General features: G+C 36.0%; 1 protein-coding gene across 3 annotated transcripts in view; it reads right to left on the bottom strand.

Annotated features, from left to right (window-relative positions):
* Positions 1-1,031: 1,031 nt before the first annotated feature.
* The window catches only part of eng (endoglin), a 40,126-nt gene continuing 16,025 nt past the window's right edge, over positions 1,032-25,132 (bottom strand). For 2 of the 3 annotated variants that reach the window (XM_032570770.1, XM_032570771.1), the window contains exons 3-14: positions 23,618-23,748; positions 16,801-16,914; positions 13,311-13,482; positions 11,650-11,839; positions 11,456-11,558; positions 11,043-11,241; positions 10,741-10,907; positions 8,943-9,191; positions 8,296-8,362; positions 4,988-5,098; positions 4,401-4,448; positions 1,032-4,317 (exon numbers count right to left, since the gene is read on the bottom strand). In XM_032570770.1, the coding sequence (XP_032426661.1) occupies positions 4,196-4,317; positions 4,401-4,448; positions 4,988-5,098; positions 8,296-8,362; positions 8,943-9,191; positions 10,741-10,907; positions 11,043-11,241; positions 11,456-11,558; positions 11,650-11,839; positions 13,311-13,482; positions 16,801-16,914; positions 23,618-23,748 (1,673 nt within the window). In that variant the 3' untranslated portion in view covers positions 1,032-4,195. The remainder of the gene's footprint in view (positions 4,318-4,400; positions 4,449-4,987; positions 5,099-8,295; positions 8,363-8,942; positions 9,192-10,740; positions 10,908-11,042; positions 11,242-11,455; positions 11,559-11,649; positions 11,840-13,310; positions 13,483-16,800; positions 16,915-23,617; positions 23,749-25,132) is intronic. The other variant, XM_032570772.1, reaches the window with a different exon arrangement.

The raw sequence follows: 25,132 nt of genomic DNA on the forward strand, positions 1-25,132 counted from the left end.
TTTAAAATATTGTCTAGCCATAAACAAACTACTTTGTCCACTTGCAATAATTACATAAAAATATTGTAAATTCGCAACACAGAATTCATTGAGTGGAGAGCCTGGACATTTGTGAGAAGCATTTCTTTTTAGAATTTACTCTAACTTAGTTCCAATGTTGTGTATACTGTGCCATTCTTTATCTTTCTTTCTCTCCCCACACACCAGCAAGCTGTTTCTAATCAGCCATCTCTCTCTTGTTCCCTAATCAAGCTCCTCAGTATATATATTACTCACTCTCAGTCATTTCTTGCTGGTTTCTCCTGTTTATTTCCATTACTTCTTTGCTTCTTCCTGGTTTCCTAGTTCCCCATTGTTGTTTTATCCTGACTTGCTTCAGTGTTCCTGGTTTTGTAAGTTGTCTGTTTTATTATTAAAGAAAATTCAACATGATCTATACTCCCAATTCCTGTCTGCAATTTGGTCTATCCACAAACTCACTGTCCATGACAACAGGAAGCAATCATTCATCAATAGCCAAAATCCCAGACTTCCTGTTCAAAACAAAAAAGCAAAGCGTAATGCAAGGGGCTGGTTTTTACCAGGCTACCTCTAACGATGTCAATACTTCATTCTTGAAAACTAAGAGAATTGCCCTGTACAGTAGTTCTTAAATAAAAGTCATATATTGATGCTAATGGAGATTATATATAGGACTGAAACTGTCTACGTAGGAACCTCACTGTCAGAACAGGCCTTTGTAAATCCCATTGCAGTTGTATCAGACACAAGGAAATAAATACATGTGCTGTTGTAGTGATTATTGAATAATATTTCTTGAACCTCTTGGGAAATTATAGCTTGGATGTGTTGTATCATTTAATGTCTGTGTTTTTATTGATGGTAGGAATGTTTTAGAGCTTGCTCTATTATGTATTTGGCTTTGCTGCTCTATCAATCTCCAATATGGTCTTGCCAAGTTTGCTGATTCACACATGTGCATAACTCTCATGGTTACACACTATATTAAAGGATAAATAAAAAAACTGAAATATCTCTCAAATTTGCTTTATTAGGATGATTTTAGAAACAGAGTCTCTGGGAAGAACAACAACATAAAAAATTAATTACCAAACTTCATTCTCAACAAATTAAACCACTTAAAACAGTAAAAAGTTGCCCACATGAGCACAAAGATAACACTGCAGGGTTAACAAGTGGATGAATTGACATTCTGTCTATTTTCACTGTTGTGACAGATACAAGGGTTGATTTAACCCAGGCAGTTTGCACATTCCCTATCCTATCATATCAAAACGTATGTCAGTTCTGCAAATAAGGGAGGAACCATATATTGATAACAGTGTGCTGAATATTCATCTGGAATGTATTAAGTGGTGAGACATCCTGTCTTCAGAACTGACAACCCCACTACACGGTCTGAAGATAATACCATGAACACAATACAATGTCAACATGTCAGTCCACAGATTTGTTATGTTTTTGGTTCACAGAGGACTTAGAGGACAAAGGTCAAGCAGGGTGAAACTGCAATGTGACCAGTATGTGATGTGACATGCATTGTCTCAAATCACTGGAATAAAAAGTCAAATGTTTTGAAATACAAAGAGATGCGTCTTGTGCCCTGTTTGAATTGTCTCAAGAAACACACTAGGTTATGGAATGATTCAAAGAAAGACTATCATATAACACATACAAAAACAAAAAAATTGTAATACATGCAAGTTAACCTCTCACCATATTGCACAAATTCTCAAGTGGCAATTTGTACTGGCCCTCTTTGTTTCTGTCTCAAAAGAAAAAAATGCACATGTGTATAAAGGAGAGAAGTATGCTACACATATCCCAAAACTGGTTTGGAACAGGCCTGAGAATGAAGCTGAACAAGAATAAATAAAACAGGATATTTTTATAGAGCCAATATTATGCTGTTTGGACATGAGTTGTTCATTTTGACCACAAACTAATATTGAAAATATACCTATTTAGATTAGAAACAGGTGAAAATATATATATATATGTATTTTTTTTTACATTTTCAAATGCCGTTAGAGCAGTTAAAAGAACTAATAAAATATGTCAATGCACATACGGAGGGACGTAGAAATGCTAATATTAATCATGCTATAGAGTCTGAATGGTCTGTATTCAGAGCTGACTTAAATAAGAGATTAAAAGATACATTCAACCATTTATATGAAAAATATATGTATATATTTATATGTCAATCAAATTTAGAGAAGCAAATTTTTGTGATTATAAATTAATTGTAAATGTCTTGTATAGCGCTTTATCAAGTCCAGAGGACCCCAAAGCTCCTCCCACTACATTTAGTCATTCACCCATTCACCATGAATGTGTGAATATTAGTTTTTATAACATACAATATCATTCTGCTCTTATGTATTATTGTGCAATAACTATTACAACAAGGACGACCTTTGAAACTAAATGACATTTGTAAATGTGAATACTGAGTCTTTCAAAGAGTTGAACAGCCTTTTGATAGAGAGGCAAAATAAGTCTAAATGAATGGCAGGTTAAGGTATAGCTGTTATCAAGGTTGTTTCACTTTGCAAAGCAAAAACAAAATCATGCTTCATTCAGTGTGCTTTGCACACTGAATGAGGCATGATTCATAAACGTCCTGTTTAGTCCAACGAAAATCTTTTCAACTCAATAATGCCTACAAAACAGAAAGGACAATTGAGAATAGCTATATTCTGAAAAAAGGAAAATCAATACAAGGAAAGAGGGTATAATAATGATCAAATCTTGGTTTTTAAATCTGTACAACAAAAAGAAATCTATAAGGTTAACAGTGTAATGAAAATCATAACACAAGACTTGTTTTCATCATACGAAGGTCTGTTCCACAGACCTAAAACGTGCACAGTAGGTTGGTAAGTACTGGTGAAGAACCAGTGTTACTGGTGACAATGGGTATTGTGCAAATGAAAACTACTGAAATTTAACCTCAACACTATTGGGGGGGAAGGGGGTACTCCACCTGGAAGAAAGAGCTGGATGAGTGTTAAACAGTAAGATGCAACAGTGTGATGCCTGGAAATCGAAATGTAGTAACTTGGTGAATCTCTACAAACACTACTCAGCTCTGAATACAGGAATACATATTGGAAAATGGTACTCCACAATAAAATAGTGATGCATTCTCAGCTCATGTAAGTAAAAAATCCATGTTAGTCTACATTAAGTGTCTTCTTTCATCATTTAGTTTTGCTGATTTATTACTAAATGTAGTTAAAATCTAATCTGAAATGAGTGCTATGGAAAAACAATATGATGACACTTATTTATCCACTGGATAACAAGACAATGGCATCATAAGTTTATTTTGTGAGCTACAAATGGCCCATAGGGCCACTTTAGGGTTTTAATATGGTAGCAAGAAATGACAGTAAATTAAAAAGGAAAAAAAAAAAACAATAACTTCACTACAGAAACCTAGTTTTAAGTTTTACCTTAGCTCCAGATTTCTACTCAATAAGAGGTAGCAATAAAACCATGGTCCATGGACTGCAAATTAGTCTAACATCATACAAGGAAGTATTCCTCTGTCTATTTGGAAATGCCAATACACAGAACGTCAGATCCCTTGATGCTGTTGATGAATTTCTCTGGACTGACCTAGCACAAAACCCGTCATATTTTTGTTTCTTAAATGTTCGCAAAACATCTTTTCATCTGCTTTTCAAAGCTTGTCTTTGGACCGGTTTGTCTCCTGGATAACTATTATTGTGCTCCCATCACACAAGCACAATTCATTGGAAAGAATGTTGTGAATTTCCTGTTAGCTCTTGGGGGGATATGGTTTGTTTTTCCTGTTGCTGGGAGCCAATTTTTTTTTTTTTTTTTTTCCCTTTTTGGCCTCTGTAACATCCTGGCTGAGGAATTTGAATTTACAGAGAGGCTACAAAGGAAAGCATTAAAAACTAATATTAAAACTTTGTTTACTCATCATTCATCCTTTCTCCACATCTAACTACAGTCTCCCAGATCAAACCCACTTTAGACATGGTATGTCAAATACCATCAATTGTGCTTTTAAAACAACAATTTAAACAGAGCAGGGTATAAAGAAATGCTTTTTTAAGGATTGATGCAACAAAAAGCTTGAAACCCATCAAGATGACACAGAAGGGATGGTGGCCTGCTAGTATAACCTATAATGATCTTATGCCATGCTGCTAGTGGGTGTGCTTTGAGTGCTTCCGATGCTAGCATTCGCGCTGCTATTCTCGGAGGGTGATGTGTTGGACGAAACAGGTTGTCGCTTTGATCTTGAACAGGGACATCCTAAAAAAGAAGGCAGATGCTGATTAGAACCTGATCACAATAATGAAAAAAAGAAAATCATGAAGAACAGCTATACTTCTTACCAGGAAAACTGGCAGCAGTTGACCTCATGTCAAGTCCAGCTGGGTACCCTGAGTTGAATTCAATGAGACCACGTTAAGTCTAGGCTTATTCGGTTGGGTCATTTGACAAATTGAAACACAATATCCAAAGAAAAGAAATATGGAGAACAGCTGTGAACCTCTACCCTCATGGCTAAGGATAAAAATTTTACAAATATTACAACAAATAAATACCTATGGGAAGATAAAAGTAATCAATCTTTATTCTTTATAGGAAGCAGAAGCATTTTATAAAAGCAGCAGCTAGTTGATGCTTTTGTTTTCAGATAATGGTAAAGATCATTACAAGAATCAAAAATGCTGCAAATAAAAGCATGCACATGTTTTTCTTTACCCTTTTTTGAATGGAAACTATTTGAGTAATCATTTTTTTGGCATAATTATGCAGTATTAGACCATTTGTGGATGTTAAAATGTAGGTGTTAAATGCGGGAAACATTGTTATCTGAGCTGGTGAGAATATATTGAATAAAAGTGATCCAGGTTTATGTAATCGTTTTTACACAGTTTATAATTAGCAAAGGATATAAAACAGAACATGCATTTACCTGTTTTAATCTTGATAAACCACAATGCTCCAATAAGTAACACTCCAATCAGGAACCCTCCAAAAGCAATTCCAAGAACACCTAACAGGCCAAAATCAATGCATGGCTGATCTGAAAGTTCACAAAGCAAAAAACAAAAAAACAGTGCAATAAACCTTTAATTAAAGAACAGCAATTGAATATGATCAAATTGTGTTGTACTAAATGTAAAGCTACACAATATGGGAGGTTTAGTTTACAATTATATCATGCCTTGTAGTATGAAATGGATCACTCAGAGTGTAATGCGAAATCTTTCAGTTCTTCCCTTTTTGTTTGAAATTACAACCAAATTTCAAACCTACAACCTGATTTGGTTGTAGGTTTTTGTATCTTTTTATATTTGGAAACAACTGGCCAGCAAAATTGGTAACGACTGCTGGACAGTTTATTTAACATAGTTAAATATAGCTCAGTTGGCATTTTTATGTCATCGCCCCCCTAAATTTTATTGCACATATGAAGCAATGGTGGCCATTGCAGTTCAAATTTTAAAATGGATTTAAAAAATAATTGTATTTCAATGAGGTTATAACTAGACGTTAGTAGCGGCATGTTAGCAAGTATAAACCTAGTTTGTCTGTGTTCAATTTAAGGTCAGTTCATTATTGGAAATAGGTATGCCCCAATACCACTTCTAAAAAGATTGACTTATAGTGCAAAGACAAAGGCTCTCCAACAAAATGGAAAACATATATATATATGAAAATCTATAAAGTGATATCTTTGCAGAGTAGTTATTTTTTAGGTGCAAGCTGTACACTGGGAAAAACTAGGAAAGCATAGCATATAGTTACTGAAAATTGCTCAGGCATCTGAATGTAGGCTTTACACTGGAAAGCCATTCTCACTTTATAGCTGTTTTATTATGATAAAACCCTGACTATATTTTCTTGAGAGGAACATCAATTTTGCCTTTCCATCAAATATTTTTCAACCCTATCACCTCTATAAATGAATAATGAGTTAAGGGCTTTCATTTTTGTGTATTAAAAAAAAAAAGATCTTGGATGTTCCTGAAACCTTTTGTATTACTGTCTAGTTCTTTTCATCAATTTTAACACTAAGAGAGGTTTAGTGTTTCACATGTTTGCGTGTCTGACTGAGAGGAATCGATTTTAAAATTCTAATTTGCAATAGCACCATGTAAGCTGTCAGAAATCTCCACCAAAGGAGAGACACAATGCTTGTTCTGAATTGTATAACAATAGAGACAGTGTGCAAACAGATGCTTTTTTCCTCTCTACTTGGCTTGCTACCTGTAAAGATCTTCTCCAAAGCAACCAGAACATTTCTAAGAAACTAATCATCACCTGCACATGAGTTTCTCTCACCTGCCTCTGCAGCCTCCTGTTTCCTGCTGAAACAAGCTAAGTTAAGTTTTGTAATAGGATTCATAACTCAACTCATCTGTTGTTTAATCTGACTTAAAGTGTACACATGGGACAGAAAAAGTTGTTTTTGTTGAAACATAAACAATGGGTGAATTTAAACTGAAGCGCTGAGGAAAGTATGATGGAGTGAGATAATGGAATCACTTGTTTCTATTAGCAGAAAATCTTCAGGTAAAAATAAAAGCACTCTGACGCATCTAAAATATACACACTATGTTGTTTATTTAACATTTGTGTATTAATCGCAAAGCATAAAGCTACTTCTATTCAAACAAAAACACTGATAGTCAACCTTAAATTACTCCCAGGGCACTGAAACAGTGACATCTGGTGGCCTTAAATACCGACTGCATTCCAACCTCGTTTGTTGATTTTAAATTACAAAGGAACATTCCTTGTCTCTGAATTGGGAAGAAACATCACAGCATCTTGAGACGGCCTTCCTCAGAGACTTGTTTTCTCCAATCACTGGCAGTGTTAGTTTGTATAAGTGAGCCTTTGACAGCAAAGCTGAATAAACAGTTGCAGGAAACAGAAGCTGCAGTGCAGGTGGGGAAGTATGAAGGGACATCAGGCCTGCGCCATGACTCCCTGCCCCTGGTATGAACACTAGCAAACAGGAAGGATTACTGAATGGAGCAGTCACTGCCGCTTGATAAAGACTTGGAAAACAATGTCGCCTGCTAGTTATGCTTATTTATAGTAATTATTCTATCGCTGTCATAATAAACTGAACTTCATGAAAAGGTTTGTCAGACTTGCATAGTTTGAAGAAAAAGTTGTTTTTTTTGTTTCTTCACAATTTTGACACCTTCAGTGACATGTAGTAAACAAATTAAACGATTCCATCTGAATTCTGCAGCCAAACTCGGATAAGTGTGAAGAGAATGGTGGCACACGTGGTTTGTATTTAAAAGACAGTGTAGTTACTAAGTTCATTCTGAAATATGGGCTTGTGTGAAAGTACATGCCCACACAATTCTGAGAGCTTCTGTTAGGATATCTTTTTTTTAAATTTAACAAGGTGCGTAAAATGTGTGAAGAGAGCTAATGACTAAAGGAACAAGTGAACCAACAAATTAATTTAGAAAACTGATTTGCAGATTTGCTTTTCCAAGAAAAACTTTATGAATTATAATGAAACAGAAGAACTAACAAAAAAAAAGATTGACTACAGCATCTGGAAGGTTATTTGCAATGAGCCATATTGCTGATAAAACAGAGAGTGCTATATTACTGAACTGCTACAAATTTAGGCTAAATAGCATGGCATTAATTTCCTTAATATTTTCAGTCACAGATTTTGCTTCTCTCATTTTGAGAGAAACACATCCTTCTTTGAGATAAAAATGTTCATCAGTCTTTCAGTGGCTCAAAGCTCACCAATGTGTCTGGACATCAGAATAGTCAGACTTTTTGGAAGCACAAAGGAGTTTAGCCCACCCCCCCGCCTGCCACTGTTTCCCCAGAGGGCTGTTACGTGTGATGGTGGCCACAAGGTCAGCCTGCAGACCTTCCTAAAGGACGAGGCCCTGCCCTACAGCCGCTCACTGGCTTCATTGAATATCCTGTGTTCGCTGCTATGACAATCACCCAGGCAGCATTGTGTGTGTGCTACAAGCAATTAAAGGAAAAAACTTCAGCACATAGTATTACTCAATTACTAACTGACTGACTGACTAGCAGTTTAGTCCAGGGGACATGAAAGGCAAATTAAATGTTATTATTATTTGTGTAGGAGTTTGAAAAGTTTGTTACTATGAAACAAACAACTATGAAACATTTTTCAGATAATTTATGAAAATCAAGGTAATAAAAAATAAATAAATAACAGCAATAATAATAATAATAATAATAGTAATAAACTTCTCTCACCCTGTGGTTGGCATGACTGCTCAACCTCCAGATTCTCCTCTGCTGTCCTCACTTTATCCTCACAGATCTGTGGGTAATATAAAAAATAAATAAATAAATAAATAATAAAAACAAATTCCCTTTTTCAGGAAATGAGCTGAAAAACTTTTTCAGCAAATGTGACTAGACAGTATTGTATACTACTTGGACAATCACCATAGACAGACTAGGGATAATAATATAACAACTAAGTACAACATTTTGCATTGAGCACATCAATAACTATAACGCTGCTTTTCACTTGCAAAGTTGAAAACCAAAAATACCCACAAAGACAAAGCAGAATACTGAAGGAGTGAACAAAAAATAAGGGCAAAGCAAATAAAAGGAGAATCCACCCAGGATTTCCACAGGTACCAGGCTTCAGGCAAAGCTTGTGAAATATTTCCCTCAACGTATGAAAAAATAATCATTTATGATTATGGTAATATTTTCAATAATTTCTCAGACCCTAAAAAAGATTATTCAAGACACTTTAGATGTAAATACCTCTAAGCTGAAATTGAGATATTCATGCATAATATGCAGAATGTTTTGTGCCTCTGCTTTCATTTAAAACACCTGAAAATATATATTGTTTTGCCGAAAAGCCGTTGTGAAATACCCACCTCAGTCTGATATGACTGGTCAGAGGAACATAGCTTGACAGAGCATCGTAGAACCCATGTGCTGGATGTCCCCTCTGGCATCTGATCTAAGGAGAAGCTGAGCCGAGCACTGTTGTGACAGGGGTCTACAGTGCAGGACTCTAAGATGATCGGGAGCTCTTTCTCTGCAGAGGAGGAGGCCTTTGGCCTTATGCTGCAGCCAATCACCTTGAGGGCCATTTTCATGTCACCTATAGTGTATGTTGATATCTATAAGGAACAAAGAAGATATTAAATAAACTGCAGGGAAGCAACACAACTTTCAATAAAATGTAAGCAAGAGTTGCTTTTAGCAATCTGCAGCACTTTAGAAATGTCATTTTGTGATCTCCTGGATGAGTCGTCTAAGTACTCTTAAAGTAATTTTGGTATCCTTACCCTCCTGATTATATTTACTTCTGTTCCATGTTTTCCATTTGCAGCGATGGGAAAAAGTGGCATTAAAACAAATGGCGTTACTAATGACAGTAGTTTTTTTAGTAATGAGTAAGCTAACAAATTACTTTTTCCATCGTTACAATGGTCTTTCCTTTGCATAAAAATGTGACAGATTACTTTGATTCAGCACAGAGAAGGTGAAAGCACTAAACTTGGAGCTACGGGGAGGAAGAATGTGCTACTGATCGGCAGAGGAAGAGTAAAGTAGACGTAAATTAATCATAACATCACATTGTTCAACAAAAATAGTCCACAAGAATGACGATGTGGCTGCTAGCAGGCGCAGACTAAACCCAGGTGAAACTAAAATAAGCCTGGCATATTAAGCAGATGGAGTGACCCTGTCTAAGCAGAGCGAAGCTTTATTTCACTTATACAATGTAGCCACAACAATAGTGTACAGAGTTTTCGCTATACGCTATTGCTGAGAGTTTAGTTATTGATTCTGTTTTGTGAGAAAGTCCTAGTAATGCCCTGGGTAAAGGCATTGAAACCCCTTCCACGTTGATAGATGTTAAAATGAGTTGATGACTGTTTCTCATTTGTTATTTCTTGATTATGCATATCTAACAATAATCCAGCTTGGACAAGAAGTGTAGTTAAACTAAAAATATGAGTTTATTTACCGTTAATAAATTATTTGATAATGGTGGCAATGGCTTTTTCGCATTGTGCATCAATATTTGAAAACTGCATTTTTTTTTGTTGATACTAACATTTTGTTCAATGATCTGAAACATAAAAGACTTAAAAGAACCAAAAACAGATAAAATATGTAAATTACATAAAAAAATAGGATATCAATATTTTTTCACAATGATACATGATTGGTCAAATTTTATATGGTCAATTGCTCAGTGATTACAAAGTAGCAACCTGTCGTGACATTTTAGGAATGATATTCAGGAGATGGTTACACTGTAAAAAAATATATATATCTCTAATGTACAGTAAAATACCAGCAGCTGTTTTATCACAAACATAAGTTAAAATTCTGGCAACCACAGAATTTTAGTGCATAAATACGGATTTTACCTCCACAGCTGCCAGTATTTAACTGTAAATTAGAGACTTTTTTTTAACAGGGTCATGTTTGCTGCTTTTCATTCACTGTCATAACTGGACTGTTTGCTAAAATATCAAGGTTGGTGCTAAGTTTATCACACTGATGATCTCTGCAATTTCAATTAATTTGTGAGTGTGTTTGTAAAACACAACTGTTATTAAAATAGAAAAATAATACATGACATGAGTGGGAAAATGTGGCTTGTAAAATACTGTGATTTGGGTCGTCAGAAAAATCGTAAACAAAAATCCTTACCAGTGCGTAGATTCTCTTGTTAGTCTGCAATCTGGTTAGAGGGTCTAAGGGAAAGCTATAATCTGGGGAGGTGTACAGATGGATGTTCAGAAGCATCTGATTTGGGGCATCAGTTGTTTTGGGAATCATGCTTTTTGCCATTTCTTCTCTGACTGAAGGAAATTGCTCTAAAAATAAAACAAAAGCAACATTTACAATGTCTGTCAATAGTGCAACACTGGCTTCCCAGCTCTGTGCATCTATTTTCTGTATTTCTTTACAGCTTATTTTTCTCTGATAAGAAAGAAAACCAAAAGTCATACCTGGTAAACTGTGTTGTTTTTCAATCACTAGAGAAATGGTTGATGAATCCAGTGTTATTTCACTGTAGCTGGTGAAATAACTGACTTTAAAATATTCCAAAGCCATTTTCTGTACAACCTCTGCTTTGTCACCTGTACCATTATATTTAGGTAGTGTAAGTTTGTTTGGGAAAGCTTGTATCTGGATGTCGTTGTTAGACTATAGGAAAAGAAGACAATAAAAATCAATTCTTAATAATATATTACAACAAGTACTTGACAAGTGCCGAATAATAAAAGGAACTTCAGAAATCCTAGAAATTGTTCACTAATACAATCAACTTGATTGTTTTGAGTCAGACAGAAATTTGTTTTAGAATAAATTCCATTATACTGACATTTTCTAAAGGAATACACATAACATGGAAACTTACGCCAAGCTTCACAAAGCCCGTGTTGAGGAAGGTCCATGTGGTGCCCTGAGGACCTCTCAGGAAGAAAGAAATGCCCTGAGTTTTAACGAGCAAGGATACATTGCTGCCATGTGGAGAAAAAAAAGGATTATGAAAAAATATTTGGTAAAAATTGAGCATCATAAAATCCTGTTTCTTAAAAATATAAAGGTTACCGAACAGGAGAACTATCTGGAATGTTTATGACATGAATCTCCTCATGGTCTGGGTTTTGGGATTTCAGTGTACAAGACGTGATCTTATCTGGAACCATGTCAATCTTCATAAAGTGCTTTTCTGAGATGTCTTCATTGTTAAGTACACAATCCATAGGACCAGCTGTAGGCATGTTTTTAGGTTTAGTTCCTACAAACAAACAAATCACAGCTCATTATTAAACATTGAATAATACAGCATTTTATTGGAAAGTTAAGTTTAAAACATAGGGAATGTGCAAAGTAATGAGAAAGTTGATGGTTACCACAAAGCAGTAAACTAAATCTACTAAATCTATTTAAAAGTGTTACAGAGGTTAGTAGCAGGTCTTAATGAGAGTGTTGTTCAGGTAAAAGGTTTCAGACAAGGTTGCTAAATTTGATTAGGCACTTTACAGTGTGGACAAGAAAAAAAAAACATTCTTAGTCTTATTTCCTTTAAACCCTTGTAAGGTGTTCATAATTCGATTAATTTTGGGGGGTGGGGGGTCTTTTTAATCTTCAATATCCCTTTTACTATGTGATGTTTCTTTTTCTGCTCTGCTGGCTGTTCTTTTTTTGTTAAATAACATGGCATAGTATTAAAGTGTAATCTGTATAGTCTGTGTCTTCTGTTATGTAGCAGTAGCTACATAAATTTGATCACGTATGTCAGGCTGTATATGAATATTTGTGCCGTATGTCTGAAAAGTTACTGCTTTACAAAGCAACTGTAATAAAAATAGATTTGTAGCCAACACACATGTATTGTTTAGGACCCAGCGTGATGCATTAGTGATTGATTTAATCATTAAACACATAATGTAATGATGACAAAAAATGGGAGATTTACTTGCAGTTACCTTCACACAGGTGAACATGTGGTAGTAATACCATTGATCCCTGTTGTATTCAGCTGTTTATGAGGTCAGCCACAGACATGTCTATTACATTTTTCCAAACTCCGTTTGGGTTTTGGAAATGAACTAACTTATTTTTCTCCCTCTAAATGCTCTGGTTACATAACGCATAGTTACTGCATGTTCCCCACTGATAACATTTAACTTTTCTTACCAATTATTTTCCACAGTATCTCTATGACGACAGCACATTTGTAATAATAAACTCCGACACTTTGTCGGAGGTAAAGCGATTCAGTTCATCCTGTTAAGGGGCGTTTCACTTTAGAACAAATTGCAATTACTGATTGGACTGTTGCTGACAAACACACTTGATAGATCGACATGTGGCGTTATACAATTTTGAGGATCTTCTTAATCAAGTATTCATGTCGTCCATGAAAGAGACAAACTCTAAGGTCGCAAGGGAACCCGAGGTTACTTTCACAAACATTGTTGAGGTGGTTAAGAATCAGTCTCGTGATTTTCCCTCGAGATGCTGACTACTCTACCTTTTTACCTGCGGAGTGACATGCCCAAATTCTGGTGCCAGTCTGGATCTTTGGTAGTGAGTTGTCAGCAACATTTCTTTATTTGGTTTTTAATGCTGCGCTGTGGGTTTTTTATATGTCCTATGATTATACAATTCATGTGTAAGCACTGGACAAATTTCTTGACAAGCCTCTGCAATGGCAAGAAAAGTACTTTGTAAACCCAAGCAAAGTTAAACAACATTTTTCTTACCTTGTGCTTCAATTAGTGTGATTTTTTCGGGATTTTTAACCGTAGTGAACGAAGTCACACCCTCAAATTTTTGCTCTGCCCACTTGATCAGCTCCTCGTTTTGATGGGGGATTTCTTCTTTGTGGATATTGTTCTGATGTGGACTATACAGTGTAATTGTGGAATTATTTACCTGTAAAACACAAAACAAATACAGCATTTCGTTAACTGCAAAAACACAGGGGTGGATCAATGCCTTTCTCCTCATCATGTTCCTTTGTCATTCTCATCCACTCCTTTTTCTTATCCTTCACCAAACTCTCCCTCTATTCTCTGAGCGGGGCTATGAAAAAGAAATGTTTATTATGGTTAAGTGTCCACGAGCCGAGTTGCACAACCTCTTTGGAGCCAAGGTCTTTCCTTTGCTTCCTGAGTGGGGCCAGGAAATGGGACCTTTTTTAGCTTTGTGCGTCACTATAGTCGGCTGGAATCTGGCTCCATACAAGGTATAAATATACATCCATCTCATTGACTAGACACTGCTGTTTCCTTGTCTGGATGAATGGGAAGCAAAGAAGTTTGCATGATAGGTTTCATGGATTAGTGAACAGCAGCAGAAATGTAGTGTGGGTAGTGTCTAAGTTGGACTTATGCTTCCAGAATGCTGAGAGCAGCAATGCTTTCCCAGTGTTACAAGTATCTCAGTGCATTAAAAAATCTCTTTCAACTAAATAATAAAATTCTGAGTTGCTTCTCTTTTGTTCAAGGGTTTGAAATGCATAATGCATATTAGATCCTACCTCAACAACTACAACCTCCTCAGTCTGTTATTCCACAGATGCTTGGAGAACAGATTCAAAGGGCTAAAAATGTTTCTGTCTCTTAGGCGGAAATTTGTCAAGAATTAAAAAGATGTTTAATGAAACACTCGTAATGTCACTGAATTATCCTTTATGTTACAATGAATTGTCTATTTTCTAAATTTCTAGAAATCTTTATCCTGGCCTGCGGATGCGGATTTGTGTGCATGCCTTTGCGTCCCAAATTCAGAGCAAATGTTGTAAGTCGAGTATGCCAGAGGGAGTCATATCTCTTTCTACATAAATATTTGATTGATAAGATCAAAAATAGTGTGGAAAGAAACTGAAAACATTAAAAAGCAGGAGAGGAATTTACAACAGAAACAAGCAGATGGAGGAGTTGTCAAAACGAAGACATGAAGAAAAGGTAAAGAGCCTAATGTCATGGAAATTTAATCACATTAGTGTCAGCAATATTCTACATGCTACCAGAGATTTTGAAAGCAATAGCCAAAAACAGTACCGGTGTCTAATGGGAATGACAGAAACAACTGATCTTTTAATTATTTCGTATTAGTCATGAGTAATGTTTTGTACATGTTCGGTTCCACGTGACAGGCCACATAAAAACTGATTTACTTATAACACACAAGTGTAGGAGTCCAATAATATTTCCCATAAAGAATGAAATGAGAATAACTCACTTTGACAACCACTGAACTGTTATTTACAGAAAACACGACTGCTCACAAGTCTTCGCAAAAAGCCACTATCCTACTGGCTTTTTAAACAACCTTGAGTGTTAGCGGCAGCCTCGGGAGGCCAAGAGGAGCTGTGACACTGAGACATGCTGTCAAGCTGTTGACGTACTTTCTCGGATGCTGAACAGATGTTTATTCTCTTACAATGCAATCTGCTGCAAAGCGCTATTATCCCCCAGTGATAGAGCTCATCTCACAACAACATCCTGCCGTCACAGGGAATGTTGTCCAGGCTCCTGACAGGACACGATACAGGATGTGGTACCATGCTGCTGTCAGCATATCAGTAATTGTTGACACGCCTGCAAGTGTGTCATCACATTGATTGGACAGCTGTTATTCCACTTAATTTACACATGTATGATGTCTTCAGTATGTCTGCACAATGTTCACAATACTAGGAAATATTTTCAAGACTGCGAGAGCTTCTGTAAACACACAAAGAGCGAATGAGGACAAACTGCTGAAACTTCAAAGTAAAGTATACCATTCTGAAAGCAAATGTGGCTTAATGTTAGTTTTTAAAAGATTGAAGAGATCATAAGATATGTCTACTGAGTCTTGCGGAGTCTTCAGGCTTCCTGTTAAAAAGCTGTTTTCCCTTCCACTCTCACTACGTGCATGCTTAGGATGAAGGATTGCAGCAAATGTGAGCAAGTGTCCAACATTGGTACATACTCATCCAGGAGGAGTGAATGCTGTAAGTCAGAGACTCGATGAAATCTGCTGGGTTTCTGGAAATGGAAACTTTTCTAGCCGTTTAAATAAATAATAACCTGAACTTGGCAGGCTTGTTTGATAATTAGGATGGATTTGGAACATATCTCTCTGTATGATTTGAAGAAATTTCCTTTTCAGTGTCCTGAGACAACATGTATAGTTTGCTGTCACTATATAAATAAACTGAACTAAAAGTTATAGTATCGTTTAACGTTTAAACATTCCCGTCATTATCAGACTAGAATTCACCAGTAAAACTCTTTACTTGTTTTGCAGTGTTATTTCATTCATTACACATACATCTGATTATTTTGGCAGCTCAATTCATGTACTTTTTTTTAATACGTGATCAGTGTATAAAAGTCTGAAACTACATTTACTGGTATATTAATTTTACAGTCAATTCCATCATCGCCACTAGTTACTGGCTACTTGTTGGTTTTACAGTGTGGATAATAAAAGCACTAAAACAAAAACTGCTTCTCACAGAGCAAGCCTTTGAGAAAATCAAAGTGGTCTCAGTCTTCCAAAAGAGTACTGCACAGCTGTGTCATTTTTACAGTATGCAAAGCAGCTGGCACTGGACTTTAACACAGGAAAAAACTCCCACAGTAATGAAATAAAAGACATTCATGCAGTATTAGTGTTTCAACAACAACATAATATTTGCTAAAAAAGACCCACATGATCTACAGTCCAAAGCAAAAGTTTTCACACTTTTGTGAATACTTTTGAATAATGATTCAACAAACCATTATTGAATTTGTTCATATAATGGTTAAGACCTATGTATATTCATGTGTTAGAATAGTCTAAAGAAGACTTGCTCTGTCCAGTCAGATTTGTCAAACTATTTTGCAAAAAAGAATGCAAAATATTTCGATCTGTAGATGTGCAAAGCTGGTGAAGACGTACGACTATTGACATTTGGCTGTAACTGAAGTGAAAGGGGGTCCCACAACATATCATGGGGACAGGATACAATTGCATATCACACTTTTTAGTAAAAGTTTACCTCCACCTTCGAATATACACTGATTTTTGCTGGGTTTTGACATAAAACACAAATAGAATAAAGTCTGTGGTCGTAAAAAGCTTTGGTAAAAATAGATTTTTTGAGAAACACAAATAAATCAACAGATATTACATGCTGAAATATTTCCAAAAGAAATACAAACATGACTCTACTTATAGAAAGTACATATAGAAAAACTCAGGGGTGCTACTCACATAAATGTTCACGCCTTCACAGGGGTCGTAGTAAACATAAGCCATTTTTGAGGATGAAATGATAAGGATCACTGGTTTTGAAATGTTCATGTGAAGACTGAAGAATGAAGCATCCTGGCAAGACAAAAATAGACAGCGACACATTTCAGTTCATTTGAGTTTTTATAATTGTAATATCAAAGCACACAATTACATACTTATTGTTAAAGTTATTAGAATTCTAATTCTGCTCAGCTTTAAATATGTGTGTGTATTTTTTTTTCTTTTTGCTGCATCAGAATTTGACTTTTTTTTTTTTTTTAAACCTCTCCCTTATTTGCAAACCTCCCGATCTGCCCTTAAATTACCAGACATCAAGTTGACAGCATCGAGGGGACATATTGTGCTTGCTGCGCCAAGTTTAAAAATATCCCCCAACGGTAGTTTAATTCGGTAAAAGTTTGATTCCTTTTCTCTGTGACTACAAATCAGTGAGGGACGTGACAATCCCTCCTGGTTTTCGCAGCTGAGCTCTGAAATGTCACCATTCCACATGCTTCTCCGCCGAAAAAGCAGTGCCAGTCATCTGAGAAGGGCTTATACTTGGTGGAGGCATGAAAGCTTTCTTTCCTGTCTGCGTTTGTATTGATGCAGACGTAAAATGAGGTAATGCAGCTTTGCTGTGTTATTACACCTCTGTGCTGTACAAAGGGGGAAAAGGTAATTATTTTCCTCGTTGTGCAATGAGCTGTAATTTTTTATAATTTATGTAATGTGCAGCCAAAGTATTGGCAAAACGCAAGCATTTGTAGTCATCATTTGTGAAATGATAGTGAAAACTTCTATGTTTGTGAATGATAGTGAAAACTTCTATGTTTTCACTATCATTTCATATATTTCAACCAGTCTTCCCATATATGTCTAATCTCATCAGAATTGTGCAGAATATAAAACTCCTTAACATAATTTACCACATAATGTAATGTCTCATCAGCTATATTTTATCCATTGTAACATAATGGTGATGTGATTTGCTAATCACCACTACCGTCACTCTATGAATCAGCCTTAATTACTATGCTCCACATGTGCGTGGGGTAAAGCTGGAACTGCTGAGTTTTATGGATGCAAATGGCGCTGAGTGGTGGCGGAATAATAAATTGGAGTTTAGAGATATATATTTCCAATCCAACTTAACACCAATAAATCCGTGTTCTAATTACTTTTACTTCTTTAAGAGCCAAAAGATAATTGGATTTAGGAGAAGTGAAAGATTTGGGTTTTTAATTCTTTTCTGTTCATTTGTAATCAGTTCAACATTAAATCTCAGCTTGACGAAAAAGGGGAAGTTTAAAAAAAAATCCTGGAAAGCATCTCGTCAGAGTGATGTTTTTTTTTTTTTTTTTTTTTTAATAAAGAAGTTACTTTCAGAAATTGAAATGTTTCCCTTTGTCTGCCTTTGATAAATTTAAATACCTAAAGTTCCACTTTTTGAAAATATGTTTATTGTAAGACGAGGACTGTTGTTCAGACAATCAACACATTGAAGACACAGCATGAATCCCTTCTATTGAATTTATTTACTCGCTGCCTGACATCGCCAGAGCAGAAACTAAGACAATTGTTACGACCCCAAGCTGGAGTTACACAGATTTTTAGGCGCCTGCAGAGCAAATTAGGCCTAAGGAGACTGAAGTCAAATTGCCTGTGAGCCAGACACAGATGCATTTTTTTTGCATCTGTTTGCAAGCTGAGAGTTAACAGACGGAAGGAGGTGTTATCCTGCATGCATACAGACATACACTAACAGTGTTTTGTGCATAGTGGAACTGGAGTAATGAGTGCATCTAATTAATGGTTTCAGTTTCCTCTGCGGGGAAAAAAAAAGAAGGCTGTGCATATGTCAGCGTTTGCTCCTGAATTTATGAACATCTTGGTCACTTATAAAAGCGGATTGTCGTCACTGTTTTCCCCTCAGACGGTCTGAAACCATTACATAGCTCAAACTGGAAATGTAGATGCGTTGCATAAAAAAGGCACATGATTCTATGCAGTGGTTGATATTAAGTCAAACATATTTTTTAGAATCATTTTAAAATATATGATTAGTATAGTAGCAGTTAGAACAATGAGAAAGAGAAATTTGTTTTATGAAAAAAAGTGCATTGCTTTCTTTAAATGATGTCATGACAACATGTTCTTTTTTTGAAAGATGAAGCCAATTCAAGAAATATTAATATGGAATCTCAAATTTGAAGGGAAATGAGATATAAATGAAACACTTCAGTAAAGTAACAAAATATGAAAAAGAAGTAAATTAACCAAAACATTTTACATTGTTTGAAAACATACTTTGACAGATTAGCTTTCTTTTGGGGCACTGGAGCATAAAACCTTAAAATATTTCCATGTGCCAACACCTACACATGGATAATGCATAGGATGCAGCGTGAACATGGCCGAGAGTCAGAGGTAATCATGTTTTGATAGAATACTGTGCAGAATATTTATTATAGCCAAAGATGACAGATAGATTGCCCTAAAGAGTTACTGAAAAGAAAGAAAACCTCAGTTGTTATTTAAACATGAGTCTGAACTAAAGAGTTGTGTGGTGCAGCAGCGCGGCATCTGCCAAGAAAGACCTCTGAGGATTTACTTCAGTCACGTTACATCTGCATGCAGTAAATGAATGAATGGCATTTCCTGCAGAGCTACTGCACCTCATACGGAGACACCTCGGTGATGTTTTCTTTAAATACTCCTTTCTAATGAGCTTCATTGTTTTTCAGCCTAGTTTTGTGACTTTGTTCTTGAACTTTGACCCAGATCACTCACCTTTTGCTGCTTTTGTTCCTAAGCTTTCAGGATACAATTGTTTTTCTCTGAATCTTTTCTCTTTTTTTTTCAAGGGCCTTTGCTGATGCAGTTTCCAGTTATTCTTTTGGCTCTCTCTCCCCTAAGTTGTGTCGGCTCCATTGGTCTAGTCTCGGCCTGGTGCCAAGACACCAAGCCAGTGTGTGACATCAATGGGTCCAGCACACAGGCAGCACCACCCAGGAAATTCTGCTGGTTTGTGCAGCCGCTTGATGCTCCTGCTATAATTCAGCAGTGTGGTCAGACTGTGATAGTCAAATGTCTCGGGTGGGTTGTAAATCAATAAGAAAATAAAAGGATGAGGAAAGAGGTGATAAGGAACTCTAAAGGACAAAGAAAGGTGTAGGGAGAGTAAAACTCCCTGCTGACTGTACAGTTTTCACCATTTTTTTGTGTGTTTGCTGCATTTTTTTTTCTTTTTTCAAAAGATTAAATAAGAGTTTTCTGTAAGAACATCTTATAACTAATTTATTATATATTTCACTTGATAAAACATCCACTTCAAAGACAAATCCACTCATCCACCCATCCATCCATCAAGGCCAAATGACTCCTATAATTTCAAAGTCGGAGTATAGCCCCTAAAATATATTTAATAAAATGAGATACTTCTTAGAGAAGAAGTTGTTAGGCTGTTGCCAATTCATTGTACCTAAACAGATGACATGTCAATATGTCACTGTAGTGCTGCTGAAAAAAAAGAAAAATCTGCCCCTTCACAGATTTAGGGGATTGAACCATAAACATCTGCTTAATCACAGTCAATAAACGGTTCAAGACCTGAAGAGGCAATGTGTCCCAGAAAGTCTTACTTCTGAAGAAGGATTTTGCTCAGTTACCTTTCAAAATTACTAAAATAGGGTTGGATTTACTCATAACGGGGAAATCATGGAATAGGATTCAGTTTTAGTCCCACTTGAGAAAAAGATATGATAGCTCTCTATTATGTCCTCTGCATTACTAGGACTTTTTCGTTGTTGAAACTATATTAAATATTGAAACTAAGTTGGGAAATAAACTTTGTATGGACCCATCATTCATGCTTACAGCCAAAGTAGCTACTGTAAAATGCAATGCCTAGCTTGCCACACTGATTATAAACTGCAACACTTTTTTAGTTAAGAAATAATCTTTCAGGTTTTCCAAGAAGCATCTGAGGGAAAGATCCCTGCAATGATTTAACAGATAAAATGGATTAATGAGATTACACAGTATTGCACCATCATAGTCAAAATGAAGAGAGCTACTACAATCCGTGTGAGAAAACTGAATATAAATCCTGAAAAACTAAACTAAAAATACCAAACAGCAGTTTAACAAAGGTTAAATGGAAGTCCCATATATAGTACAAACAACTCGCTGATAAAGGAATGAATAATGTGAGCTGACCGACAGCACCGGGCAGTGAAAAATGTGCTCTAGCAGAGCAATAACTGAACATAGATTAAAAGTTTTCTGAAGTAAGTTCTCAATGTCATTCTTTAAAGAATTGCTTAAAAATCAAATTCCCCCAGTGTGCTGTCAACACTTATTTTGTGTCTTTTTACTTTAGCAGGGAAATCTTTTTTTTTTTTTTTTTTTTAATGCAGCCAAATTAAGTCAACTATCAGTTGAAGAGGCCAGAGAAACGCTGGCGCATTGGGAAAATCTGTAGTCATTTCTAGTGTCTGAAAAATGTCTCCACTATCTGTCTGATAGCGCTGGATATGAAGTGAAACTCTATGTGTTATATTTTATGATGTCAGGGCATAGTTTGTGGACTCATTTCAACATGAGGATTAGTTTGTGTGCAGCATATTGAGTCAAATTCACAGTCAAATGTGTTTGAACAAAAGCATGTTTCATTATAATTCAGTAATTTTTTCATCTTACAGCCTTGGTCTGCAGTTTAGCTGCAGCAGCTTCCCTATAAGCTCCATTATTAGCATTCATTTTATTCCTCCTGGGCAACATCAAGCTGTCAGTGTTGAGTTTATCAGCTTATCACATCGCATGGCTCAGCTGCTCATTTTGAACTGGAATAAACCTCTGTACATAATACAGAGCCACATATTTGACCAAGAGCAGACTAATTCAACAAAAGTTATCCTTGATTACATCTGAGTTCATTATGTTGTGACAGCGAACCAAAATGCACCTAGTCAAGAAGCAGTTATTAACCTTGTAGGTCACTGTGCATTTGTGAACAACAAAAGGCTTGTGTGTCTTTTCTTTATACATCAAAAGTCCAACAATTCTGTGACGGTGTCAAGAGGAATCTACGAAGTGTCATAAATTTTTTTTAAAAAAGTTATGTGACTATAAATTTCAAAGCAACCTCGGTTTCCATGACACCTGAGGCACAGGCTTATTGCCTTCATCCCACGCCGCATTGATGCAATAATTCATGCAAAATGAGGACAAACTAAGTATAGAATGCATATTCTGTGTTCTACATGGAAATACTTTTTCCAACAGGTTTGCATTAAAAATTATTTTTCTATGCCTTGACAATTGTCCAAGACGCTGAATTTTGACTCTTCATTGGCTGTTCAAAATGAAAAGAAATACATTTAAACTAAGGTTTAAATATATCCCCTGTGTGTGTAATGGACCTAATTAATATCTGAGTTTAGCCTTTTTTACTGAATAACAGAAATAGATTACATTTTAAGGAGATATCTCAATATGACAACATAGAGACATATTGAGATGTCCCTATATTATTAATTAATAATATTATTAATATTATATTAATGTCTTGGATGCCATGTAATATGCAACAAAATTTACTGATAACTTTTGTGCTTACTGTACTTGGGGTACTCTTTTAAAAAGAATTGTAAAGGATGTGAAATGTTTTCCCTATCTGTCCATTTATTTCAGACTGCCAAGGATATAAACAAACTTCAAGTGTGTTGTATTTCTATGTATTTTAATAATGCGATGGAAAAAGCTGAAACCACTTACATCAAGGTTTATTGAGAGAATGAGGGGAAAAGGGAGTGGGTATTATGGCATATGTGTCTCCATGCTGGAACAATGTGGAAGTGGGTCATTACTGATACTGGTTTTAATACACATAGTTTTTATTTTGCGGTTGGACTTAGTGAAACAGTGGACAACATTGTTGCTATGTAGCAAGAATGTTCTTGATTTGTATTTCTGCCTGAGCTTGTTTTTCTTCTATGGGTTTACATGTTTGCATAGATTCTCTCAGGGTATCCCTGCATCCTTCCTAAAGCGTGACTTTTAGATCTATTGTTCTCACTAAACCTCTTTCATGTGGGCATGGTTGACAATCTGACCAATGACTGACTACCAAAAAAAAAGGTTTGCGTAAATACTCTTATTCTAACACTCTCCATAGTTCCGCTTGTATAAGCCGAGTACAGGCAAATCTTTCAGAGATCCCACTTACAAAAATGAAGTTAGTCTGACACACACGCTACTTTTTTTTAAATAAAAGATCTTGTTCATTTATCTTTATTTTGTGGTAACAATATTCATGTCTCATTACAGCTGAGGTAAACAGAAGAAAATGTCTTCTTTGCCAGTATTTTTGTTTTTATTTTAATCCTAAAATGATTTTATTTAATTTCATTTTTAAGATGAAAAAAAAGTTTCAATTAAATATTTGGAATTTTAAAATTAAATACAATTTTTTCTTTTTATTTATTTTCTACTTTGCTGTTTGGATGAAAACACGCAATCCGATTTGCCAGAACACAAATCGGCTTAAGCTGCAGCAACTATAGATTTATTTTTTTCTGACGCAACATTTCAGTATAGCAATAATAATCTTGCATTCACCTGCTGACTGACTTTTAAATCTATTTCACAGATTGACTGAGCTGTTTATAAGACCTTTCTCCCAAAAATACTGCAATGGTGTATTTGCATTCTGCTCATGGTAGCTTAATGGTTGACTTGTTTGGATTTGCTCATATGTAATCTCAGTTTTGTACAACTCAGACAGTCTTACCCTGGTCCACATCAGGTTGAGGATGTGGACCTCCGCTCTGTCTCCTCTGACAAAATCGGTCCAACAGCCCATCAGCATCTCTCTCACGTAGCTCTCCTGTTGTTGTTGCGGTCCGCATGTCTGAATTGATGCTGAAAGAAATCAAATGTAAATGATCATGCAGTGTCAGCAGTATTTTTTTTACTTTTTTTGTCTCCCGCATAAACACAGAACTCATTGTATTCTCTTGTCAAGATTTGCACTCCATCTACAACAGTGCTGTCACATTTTGGCATACCGACTGAATGAAAAGCCGGGTGTATGAAAGCCAGAAAGCTATCATTTAACAGAAAGATCAGCCCCTCTGTATTACAGATCCCCTGCCTGGAAAGAGCTAAAATTGTTATTAATCATCCTGAAAGCTTTTCCCTGGTTTCAGCGTATGGATGTTAAATGTGTGGGTAGGACTACATTGTTTAAAAACATATCAGCCGCTCCACGTTTATCAGACACGTCAGGACTCTGAGCCGCAGTCATCCATCAAGACTGCTCACTTGGCTCACTGCTATGAGGCTGCTGTTTAACCTGAGGATCCATGTCTCTGGAGGCTGAATTAATCGGGCCGAGGCTGTGCGGTCATGGGTGAGGTTGGTTATAAATGCTTGCTGTTTGACCTGGGCAATGTGTGTGTGTATTCTATTGTGCTAAATTAGAGTGAGTGTGTGAGTGCGCTCCAACCTGTCCGAGGTTGTCAGGGACAAAATCTCCAGCAAGCTACTTTTCTTTTCAGAGTTTGGTGTAAAAGAGCAAAGTGATTTTTTTTTTATTTTTTTTTAATCCAAATGAATCAACTCTACAGTGCTGCTTTGTCCTGCTTCTATTGCTAACCAGAGATTGTAGGAATAGTACTGAGAGAGTCACAGACATAAAAATCTGAAATGTGTGGTACATTTTCATGTCACCTCCTTTACTCTGAAAAACCTAAATCATAAACAGTACAAGGTGTCTTTAGAAGTTACATATTTAATAACTATAGATCACTTACGTGCAAAGAAAGCCACAAAGCAATACCTAAGCCCTGAACAGAGCTTAGTTTAATCCATCCAAAAACAGATCAGAGAATAAGACACAATTGGAAATTTAACAAGACATGAATTTACCAAAGAGAAAAAGAAAAGCAAATGTTTGGACTAAGTAAGATTCTCTGTTGAGAGGAGGAATTTTTTTTTTTTTTTTGGCTCATCTGCAAAATGTCATCTGTGAGGTAAAACTTAAAATTATTTGAACACAGCGTTCCCATTCTGGCAGAATCTGGCTGTGGAAATGGTTTTCAACAGCAGGGGATAGGAAGATGGATGGGGCTAAATGAATACCGTTTTAGAAAGATATATGGTTAAAGGTATAAAAAAATTTTAAAAACTACAGATGGCAAAAATTTTAGTCTTTGAATGTGGAAAGCTGGGATGTGCATGAGCCCAAACGCCATGCAGCTATAATTGTACCCAAGTGGGTTGAAATGTGATATTTTACATTGAT

This window comes from Xiphophorus hellerii, chromosome 8, assembly GCF_003331165.1.
Source record: "Xiphophorus hellerii strain 12219 chromosome 8, Xiphophorus_hellerii-4.1, whole genome shotgun sequence".
Lineage (NCBI taxonomy): Eukaryota > Metazoa > Chordata > Actinopteri > Cyprinodontiformes > Poeciliidae > Xiphophorus > Xiphophorus hellerii.